This window comes from Leptonychotes weddellii, unplaced genomic scaffold (assembly GCF_054177405.1).
Source record: "Leptonychotes weddellii isolate Sample4059 unplaced genomic scaffold, ASM5417740v2 HiC_scaffold_108, whole genome shotgun sequence".
NCBI lineage: Eukaryota > Metazoa > Chordata > Mammalia > Carnivora > Phocidae > Leptonychotes > Leptonychotes weddellii.
The window spans coordinates 44,410-55,117 of NW_027685120.1; the positions used below are offsets into that span (position 1 = coordinate 44,410).

The 10,708-nt window shown below is 40.9% G+C and overlaps 1 protein-coding gene across 1 annotated transcript in view; it reads left to right on the forward strand.

The window, feature by feature from the left end:
- The window catches only part of LOC145718100 (uncharacterized), a gene marked incomplete at its 3' end in the record, with an annotated part of 28,960 nt that extends 18,480 nt beyond the window's left edge, over positions 1 to 10,480 (forward strand). Inside the window, exons 14-18 of the mRNA XM_081809544.1 lie at positions 225 to 406; positions 1,244 to 1,307; positions 5,211 to 5,285; positions 9,396 to 9,503; positions 10,110 to 10,480. Of these exons, the coding sequence (XP_081665670.1) occupies positions 225 to 406; positions 1,244 to 1,307; positions 5,211 to 5,285; positions 9,396 to 9,503; positions 10,110 to 10,480 (800 nt within the window). The remainder of the gene's footprint in view (positions 1 to 224; positions 407 to 1,243; positions 1,308 to 5,210; positions 5,286 to 9,395; positions 9,504 to 10,109) is intronic.
- Positions 10,481 to 10,708: the final 228 nt, after the last annotated feature.

The following is a 10,708-nucleotide window of genomic DNA, read 5'->3' on the forward strand; positions in this document are numbered from 1 at the left end:
CTCCCTTGGAGTCCCTTCATTCCTCCCTGAGTCAATTCACGGGCGCTTCTTTCCCAGTGAGGTCACTGAAGCCCAAAACCATCACGATGGGGCTTAGGGCAGGAACCAGGACTCCCCAAAACCTTGGGCTTCATCTCCTAAATAGAGGACCCAAACTCTCAGCCTCACTACTGCTCCACCCAGGATTTCCTTGAAGAGGTTTGTCACACTTGTAACCCCACCAGGTGATAAAGGCGATCCTGGGATGCAGGGGAGGAAAGGAGAGCCGGGAAGACATGGAGCACCCGGATTTCACAGAGGGGAGCCTGGTAGAACTGGGCAGCCAGGGCTTCCCGGCTCCCCAGGCCCCCCAGGCTCCCCTGGGCCAAGAGGGATTATTGGTTTTCCGGGATTTCCAGGTGACCAGGTAAGTGGCTTTGGTTGGGGAGGACAGAAATAATACAACCCTTTTGCTCTCGGATGCCCATAGGAGTCATAATTTGCCAGTGTACATCATTGCTCTTTGACTGGCTTTTAGAATGTAAGCGAAAAGAATGGAAGCTTCTGGAAGGCCATGATGTGACTATAATTTCTAAGCAGGGCTCATGCCTGTTTTCCCATGACAGATGACAGAGTCACTTACTCCACGTACTACCCTACCCCCCCCCCCAAGCCTAGTTTAAACAGCTCCACAGAAACTTTCCTCGTGACTACTGGTTTATCAGAATAAAGAATCCTCTGAAAAATAACCCAAATTCCAGTGTCTAAACCTTCCTATCTGGTTGCAGATATCACAGATTTTGCTGTAAATACATTTGGTCTTCAAAACCATGAGTAAAATACCCCACTGAGAAGCCAGGAGGTACAATATGTGTCATAGACTACATCACAACTTCTAGAAGATGGATATAATTTGCTACCCATCTTTTGGAATCAAATAGATTTTTCAAGTTTTTGGTAAAAAAAAAAAAAGTCTTCTAACAATATTTTATTTGGTATTAATTTGCTCAATCAAATCTTAAAATTCAAATTATGTGATACATTTACTGTTTTGTAATCATGCTACCTGTTGGTACCTCTAATTCTGGAGTTTTAGTCACTTTTAAAAAGCTAGACACATGTATTAGTATGCTGCAATGCACTTCTGATTTTCTTTACCACTGCAAATATATGGAAATGGGTTATGGAAGATTATAACTGGATAATGTTATGAATTTGTCATTTGTATTTGAAACCAAATTAAAGTCTTTTGTTACATTGTCAGGGTGAGCCAGGTTCTCCAGGGTCCCCCGGACGTTCAGGAATTGATGGAATGAGAGGACCTAAAGGTATGCTTTGGACATACAGCAGCCATCCACCAAGTTCATGTTTGTAATATTGTGAGCATGCACATTTGGTATGAAAATTAAAGTATATCCAACAAACTGCAACATCAAAGGGCTTCTTTTTTACTTTTTATTTTTTAAGTTTTTATTTAAATTCCAGTTAGTTAACATACAGAGTAATATTAGCTTCAGGTGTATAATATAGTGATTCAACACTTCCATACATCACCCGGTGCTCGTCACAAGTGCCCTCCTTCATCCCCATCACCTTTTTCACCCATCCTCCCACCCACCTCCCTTCTGGTAACCAGCAGTTTGTTTTCTATAGGTAAGACGCTGTTTCTTGGTTTGCCCCCCTTCTCTCTCTTTTTCCCCTTTGCTCATTTGTTTCTTAAATTCCACATATAAATGAAATCACATGGTGTTTGTCTTTCTCTGACTGACTTATTTCACTTGGCATAATATCCTCTAGCTCCATCCATGTCGTTGCAAATGGCAAGATTTCATTCTTTTTATGGCTGAATAATATTCCATTGTATATATATATACCACATCTTCTTTATCCATTCATGAAATACTAGATGCTTGGACTGTTTCCATAGTTTGGTTATTGTAGATAATGCTGCTATAAACATCGGGTTGCATGTATCCCTTTGAATTAGTAGTGTATTTTGGAGGTAAATACCTAGTAGTGTGATTGCTGGATCATAGGGTAGTTCTATTTTTAACTTTTTGAGGAACCTCCGTACTGTTTTCCAGAGTGGCTGCACCAGTTTGCATTCCCACCAAGAGTGTAAGAGGGTTCCCCTTTCTCCACATCCCCGCCAACATCTGTCATTTCCTGACTTGTTCATTTTAGCCATTCTGACAGGTGCGAAGTGATATCTCATTGTAGTTTTGATTTGCATTTCCCTGATGATGAGTGTTGTTGAGCATCTTTTCATGTATCTGTTGGCTGCCTGGATGTCTTCTTTGGAAAAATGTCTGTTCTTGTCTTCTTCCCATTTTTATAAATTGGATTATTCGTTTTGGGGGGCATTGTAAGGGTTTTGATATATTTTGGATTCTAATGAATTATTCATTATGGGGGTTTTGTAAGTTCTTGATATATTTTGGGTACTAACCAAGGGGTTCTTCTTAGACTCTGTTAGACAGTCAAACACTCAGGACCCAAATCATCCACATTTGTCATTCAGATCCGAGGTTAGCAGGTAGAGAACAGCATGCTTGCGAGCACAGAGGTCTTTCTCCTCAGTGGGGGTCCTTGAGCAGTCTGTGTGGTGACTGAAGCTCCCTAAGTGGCAGCTCAAGTACAAGGAGACCAGATCCACATTGTGGGCAGCGTCTACCTTGGCTTGGAAGCCTCCTGCCCCATAGGAGATAATGTCTCTTCTAAAGACTCTGTAGATAGGGCTTTTAGGTTCCCAGTGACAAGAGTCACAGGACACAGAGAAGGCCAGAGCCATGACTTCCCTCCAGGTGTTAATACATCACTTAAGAATTTCTGGGCCACATTTAATTTTCAGTTGGGTTATTTTTACCGTAAGCCAAGGGTCAGCAAGTGTGTTTTTTCAAGGGGTCAGATCACAGATATTTTCAGCTCTGTGGGCTCTGTTGCAGCTACTCAACTGTGCATGAAAGCAGCCAGACAATATGCAAACAAGGGGTGTGGCTGTGTTTCATTAAAAAGTTATTTACAGAAAGCTACAGGTTAGATTTGGCTTCATAGTCTTGGTTTAACTTGTGCCAGAAACAATGCTGCCTCATAACACAGCTGACATTCTACCTTAATCAGATTTGTAGGGAAACAGAAACACAAAGTTACCTGTGGATAAAAATATTCTTAGAGGTTTCATTTAACTTTTATTCAGACAAACAAGCAAACAAAAATCAGGATATCTTAAATTGTGATGTTTATTTAAACTTTTTTTTTTAAAGATTTTATTTATTTATTTGACAGAGAGAGACACAGTGAGAGAGGGAACACAAGCAGGGAGAGTGGGAGAGGGAGAAGCAGGCTCCCCACTGAGCAGGGAGCCCGATGTGGGGCTGGATCCCAGGACCCTGGGATCATGACCTGAGCCGAAGGCAGACGCTTAACCACTGAGCCACCCAGGAGGAGCCCCTTATGTAAACTCTTTAACATTGTTACTGTCCTTGTATACCAGTGGGTTAATATTTTTCTTTAAATCTATTTAAATATGATTCACTGTTTTAACCTTAGCTTTAACCTCACTATCTGTGAATTCACAGGTTTGATGAGCAGTTATATTTTACTTTATACAGATGAAAATGAATAACTTTAAAATATAAAGGAGTAGGGGCACCTGGTTGGCTCAGTCAGAATAGCATGCGACTCTTGATCTCACGGTTGTAAGTTTAAGCCCCATGTTATGGGTGTAGAGATTACTTAAAAATAAAATCTTTAAATAAAAATACAATGAGCTATAAAAGAGTAATTAATGAACCACCTAAAAATCTCCTCCCTTACCACAAAATGCTTTGCATTTTGAGAGACACTCCATAAGTAATAGGATAACTGCTATAAGAAAAAATGAACTGTGCAACTTATTTTTTCAGAAGGAATAATCTATATATTTTCCTCAGAAATAGTTACAAGTAGGGAAGTTCTCATATTTGAGTTGACATTTTATAGCTTCATGGTTTAAAACTCAGTCCTCTTCTAATTCCCTATGCATTTATTATAGTCCCTTTGCCTCTCTCAAAGTACAAACCTACCTCTTCTTATGTTCTTCATTCTTGTATCTGGCCATGTTTGCAAGGAACTGAAATGCACTCGTGGTCCCTGGAGTAAAAGGGGTCTCATGAAGCCCACCATAAAGCTAATGAAACCCAGCCCTTAGGCAACCCATGGTTTCTCTCTTGAGACCGTTCTGCTTTTCTTTATGGGCTGGCTTTTACTTACCTGCCAACTGGCTTCATCACCAGTATCCTTTCTGGATCTTTCTGGATATGTCTGGATTGCAAACATGCTCTGCATCGAAGCATCATGCTAATGACATCGTGATGATCCTTTTGGTCGCTGCCTCAATAACCAATGACCTCAAACTCTTGCTTTTTATCCCAACTTCTCAAGGAAAGACTTGCTGACCCGAGATGGACCAGATTTCTATCCCTCAAAGCCACAACTATGAGCAGGGTCAGGTGGAAGAGAAACTTCCCCAAATGTGGGTGGGACCCCTTTGAAAGGGGTGTGGGTAGGAAGATATTATAAATCAAACCTAATTGACTCTTACTCTCTCTTATAACCCCATCTGTTGTCTTGCCCGTCCCTGCCACACCATTCTGAGACCTCCGTTTATAACTGGCCCCCAGCTAGAAGCCCTGTGTCGGGAGGAGCACAGCCCCAGTGTGGCACAGCCCTGTGGTACTGTGGGAACCATTGCCTGCCATGGCCTGCGAATGTGTGGTCTCTTGTGAAGTCATCAATAAAGTGTGCCTTTTAATTTTGTTTTTACAAGGACACTGAGTTGAACTTCCTTGCAGAGAGCTTAAAATGTGATTACAGCCGCTAAAACAGGGGCAATTTCTGCTTTTTGTTTCTAAAACACCATATAAGAATATAGTCAATCAGTACCAAATAATTTGTTAAATAGATACCTAAATTTGAAACTAGTTTTGGGAACTTAAAAACTCAAACTTATTAAGATCTGTAGTTTCTTATGATTGTTATGAACTATAAAAATGGGGTGTGTGTGTGTTTAGATCACATCTTGCCTCTATGTTTCCATTTGTTTTTATATAGGAAAAAAAGCATTTTTTCAAAAACTCTTCTGTAATATTTGAAGATAAATTATAAAGACAAATATGACAGTTATTAAGTCATGTGTATGAAACAAAATTAAATTATCTTAAATAATGTTATGTGCATTTTATCACTTACAGGAGACAAAGGTGACCCTGCAAGTCAGTTTGGCTCACCTGGTCCAAAGGGTGAACCAGGTAGCCTTGGATGTCCAGGTATAGCCACATGTTTTTCTTATTAAAACAAAAAAGAATAGGGGCGACTGGATGGCTCAGTCAGTTGAGCGTCTGCGTCTTGGTCTCACCCAGGTCTTGAGCTCAGGGTCATGAATTTGGGCTCCATGTTGGGCTCCGCATTGGGCATGGAGCCTACTTAAAAAGCAAGCAAACAAAACAAAACAGAATAAATTTATTTTGAAAAATAGAGCAATTACTTTATACTCCTAGCTGGCAATACTTCCATTGGTATTTTCTTCCCCCCTTTACACACTAAGGTACATCCCGAAGGATTATGTATAAATGCTGCCACCACATCCGTGGCCCAGAAGGACATCAGGATTATATCCCAGGGATTCTCAGGCTTTTTCCACCATGGCTCACATGACCTATGATGTTGACATAACAATCCACTCCCCTTGGCATGCCCAGATTTTGACATGGTCAGAAATGGTTACGGCAAGCAACCAAAAGCTGAACTATTTCACAATCTCTAGAATTATAAATGATACATTGGCAGTAACCATTCACACTGACCACAGCCTCAGGTTGTCATTCCTGCCCTTTCTTTCCTACTCAGAAAATCATATGTGAATGCCAGTGAGGAGTGCCATTGTTGAGCTATCATTGAATATCTCGTTTACTAAATATCTAATTTACTAAAAACCAAACCAAAAAAAAAAAAAAAGTAAAATTTCACCACCAACAATGAATCTAAATTGTTCAAAACGGTACTTTATCAGTGATGATTGACATGTAATCCCTCAGAACGGATTATGATGTACCTGTGATCTTTTGCCTTCCGCTCAAGGCTGTGGCTGGGCTACAGTACATGACCCATCGTTGATGAAATATACATGCCTTTTAGCTTAGTAATTTTACTTGTAAGAATTTATCTGAAGTCAATTATCAGACAAATGTATAAAGATACATGCACAGGAATATTCATTGCATGGAAAGAACAAATGCCATCCACAAATGATAGGTTAAGGAAGTATGCACGATCTCATTCAGCTGGTAGTGGATAGGTTTCGATGCGTCCCTTGTAAGTTAAAATATCTCCTATTAATAGTTTTGTGCATTTTTTAAATTTATGTATTTGAGAGAGAGAGGGAGAGTGGGAGGAGGGGCAGAGGGAGAGGGAGAGAGAGAGAATCTCAGGCAGACTGCCCACTGGGCTTGGAGCCCGACTCGGGGCTGGATCCCAGGACCCTGAGATCATGACCTGAGCTGAAATCAAGAGTCAGCCACCCAACTGACTGAGCCACCCAGGTGCCCATCGTTTTGTGCATTATCTTAAAATTGTCTTCGACATTAGTCATGTTTCATTACATACAACAGAAAGAATATATGAGCAGAAGTATTACCTGAAATTTTTGTTTTTATGCCATAAGATTGCTAAAATAGAAGTCCAACAGAAAAACAAGCTATTACAATGGCAAGAACTTTCCCACTCTCTTTCATATTGGTCTTTTCCCTCTGACATGGTCAAATAGATGTAGATAATATAGTATTTTAACCAAAGTGTGCAGCTGAAGTGTACATTTGGAGGGGAAAATAGTTTTGAGCTTAACATTATGGGGGTTCATAATAAGTACCAGAGTGAGAAAGAAGCCTTAAGAAGGGAAACCAGTGGTTCAAAGTCGGTCTCCATTATTACTGTCCGTGTGGTCTTGGGCAGGTTGCTTATCATCTTTGAGCTCAGTTTCCTCACCTGTAAACTGGCCCCATGCATAATTATAGGATTGTTCTGAGGATCAAATAAGATTCCTTGAAAGCAGGGGGTAAACTGAAAATTCCACCTTTACTGATATTTTTATGTAAACCATTAAGACAGTAAGATTTTATAAGCTGAAACTAGTCCAAAATGGAAGCCTTGGTATTACCTAGTATTTTAAGTGAAAAATTATAAATCTGAGTTATTTTACATTTAGGCTAACTTTTTCAAGAAAATTTGCCTTAGCCTAATTTCCCTGGTGCCCTGCAGTTATCACCATTTAATCTGTTCCCTTTCTCATATGCCATAGCTTTAGCTTAAAATTTCCAAATTACATCATATGTTATTCACCAGCACAGAGTTTACCTAAATACACAAGTTCCATTGACTGGGAAAAGCTGGGTTGATTGAATTTGAATGAGCCCAACGAGAAGGCATAGAGCTGCTGCCTGTCTCAGGGGATTTTAAATGATTGTACTGGGTTTAGTTCTACCCCCCCATCACCCCATTCAATTCAGCGAGAAAATTCGGCACAGATTAACTCAGAAGCTCTGTTCTTAACACAGGTGCAACTGGGGAGGCAAGCCTCAGTCTTTCCATTTGGAAATGAGAATAACACTGTTGTACCTTTACTGCAGGAATGTTTTCAGGATAAATAAAATAACACACAGTGAGGCTCATAGATCTTAAAGCTGATCAGGGACCAGGTATAGACTAACACAGGCTTGTTTCATGTGTGTTCTAATAAATAATGACTGTGCCTCCCACCACGGGTTTGTAACTCCAGAGGCATATATTTTATTTGCAGATTCAACTGGCTAATTTCAGTATGGACTATTGGGTTATCCTGTAAATCTGAATTGTATCAAAGTAATACATTGTAAATAAACAGGGGGAAATAGTCATCTTCTGTAGTAATCAAAGAAATGTAACTAAAGGAAGTCTGAGTTATTTTCTTCTTACTGAATTAGCAGGAAAACAAACCAACAAACTCACAAGTCCCCAGTGAGCGCAGGGCAGGCACTTACAGTTGCTGTAACCAGTTACACGCAGTGGTGTGCCTTCGGGCAGCACTTACCCAAACCACCTGGCCACCTCTGTCGAGAACAGAATGGTCTATTCTGAAAGACTAAACAGCAGCTGAACTGTTCTCGTCAGCAAGTCTCTGTCCTGAGATAGAGACTGCAGTAGATTGTTTCCTTTAACTTAAGGGACGTAGCCAGCAGACGCAATATGTGTTTCTGGAATGAGAGTCAGTGTGGAGAAACCAGCTGTGAAGGACATTAAGGGCCCAAGTGGGGGAACTCAAGTATGGAATGAGTATGGGATGATATTAACAATTGGTATTAATTTTCTTGGCTGCGATGATGTTATTTTGGCCATGTAGAAAAATGGTTTTTTCAGGCATACCTCCTGAAGTATTTAGGGATGGAATTCCATGATGCCTGTGATTTACTTTAAAATACTTCAGCAGCTTAAAATGCATAAAAATGAACCAAAATATAACCTAGAAATTCTATGCCTAGGAATTTTTCCTAAGGAAATAATTTGAGAAAAATGGATTAAAAATATATAAAGATCATTATGCATAACAGCAAAGAGAAATAACTTGAATGGCTAATAGTAAGAGAAAATTAGGTTAATTAATTTAATTAAGATTAACCCAATAAGCTATCAGCTGGTCATTTCAAAACAACAATTAGAGGGGTGCCTGGGTGGCTCAGTTGGTTAAACATTTGACTCTTGATCTCAGCTCAGGTCTTGGTCTCAGGGTTGTGAATTCAAGCCCTGTGTTGGACTCCACGCTGGGCATGGAGCCTACTTTAATAATAAGAAGAAGAAGATGAAGGAGGAGGAGGAGAAGAAGAAGAAGAAAATAATAGCAAATTTGGAAAATTACTTATAATATGATGCTAATTTAAAAAATCAGAATATAAACTTGTGGGTCTTATTTGCACATTGTTATACACATGAGAAGTTGTATTAAGGTGGTAGGATTAAAGGTGTTTTGTATTCTTCCTTAGTGTTATCTTTTCAACAAGTAAACAAGTACTACTAGAAAATAATGTCAGGTGCTGAAGTTGGAGGTTTTTTTTTGTTTGTTTTATTTATTTATTTATTTATTTTTTAAAGATTTTATTTATTTATTTGAGAGAGAGAGTGAGAGAGAGAAAGAGCACAAGAGGGGGGAGCGGGAGAGGGAGAAGCAGACTCCCCGCCGAGCAGGGAGCCCGATGCGGGACTCGATCCCGGGACCCCAGGATCACGACCTGAGCCGAAGGCAGTCGCTCAACCAGCTGAGCCACCCAGGCGCCCAAGTTGGAGGTTTTATAGATGCCCCACCTCAAAGACCAATCCACAATTACTCAGATGTTTGATTTTTCTTTCTTTAGGACATCCCGGAGCACCCGGGGAGCAGGGCTTGCCCGGTGTTCAAGGGCCCACAGGATCACCAGGAAGTCCAGGACTACCTGGTACCTCCGGACCACCAGGGTGTCCAGGTATTTTGAAAGGAGCCTGGAAATTTCCAGAGCACTCATCTATCTTCTAGGTTATCGGAAAGATCCAACCTTCGCTTAGACTCTGCCACTTCCCAGATCTGTGACTTTGGACAAGTCACTCACACTTACTGTTCCTCACCCATAGGGTGGAGCTAGTCCAATCCCAGTGGGTTGGTCTGGGAGTAAACCAAGACAACACCTGTTAAGAGCCTAGCAAGGTGCCAGGCGCAAAGTGAGGGGCTGACAGATAAAAGCTCCTTTCCATCCCTCCTTAATCCCCCTGCGACTCAGATGCTGGTTTTCTTTTCTCCTTTAGACTTAAGACACATATCACATTGACAGCACAACATGTTAATGGCTCCTCGTCTTGCCGATTCAGAATATAGTGAAAGTTTAAAATTATAAATGGCAGCGGTAATCATTCCAAAGTGATTTGCTGCGTCTGAGGTTAAGTGTGCTTTTCTCTCTAGAGTTAGGAGGTCTAGGGGAAAAAAGTGATGACAATGTTCCCAATTACCCATCTGTTAAGAGCACAGATGACCTTCCCCATTAAGGTAACTCGTATCTCATGTGGGTGTCTGCAGAACCTCCCTCTCTCATCCTCAGGTAATCAAGGGGTGCCTGGGCTGCAGGGACCTCCAGGAGAAACAGGGGATCCTGGGCCAAGAGGCATGATGGGAGATCCAGGGGCATCAGGTCTTCCAGGAATAAAAGGTGAGTGGAAAGGAAACCCCACCCATGAGGGCAAATCAACAGCGCCTTTCTTGCGCTGCATGTCACCTCTGTTGGTCATGGCTCCTTACTCTTTCCCACATGCCCATCAACTCCTTCCTCTTCTTTCTCAATCAGAGCTTCAGGCAGCTCATCTAGGCTCTCCACTTGCCTTCTACCAAAATATGGTGCTGCCTTTGTTGAGAGCATTTCCCCCAGTGTTTTCCATAATGTTCAGGCCTCTTCACTTACTGTCTCCTTGGATAGTTAGGCTCCTATTATGTTCCAAATTGTGTGTTAGACACTAGGTGTACAATTCTGAAGAGAATAGACCTTGTTCTTGCCTTCAGGGATCTCACAGTGTAGTCGTGGAGACGTATTAAAAACATACGTGTAAATAAATCTACATTTACCAATTGTGATAAGTGGAAGGAAAAGAATAAAAATGCTATGGAGAAAGAGTTACCAATATTCTTTATCTTTGTTAGATTAAA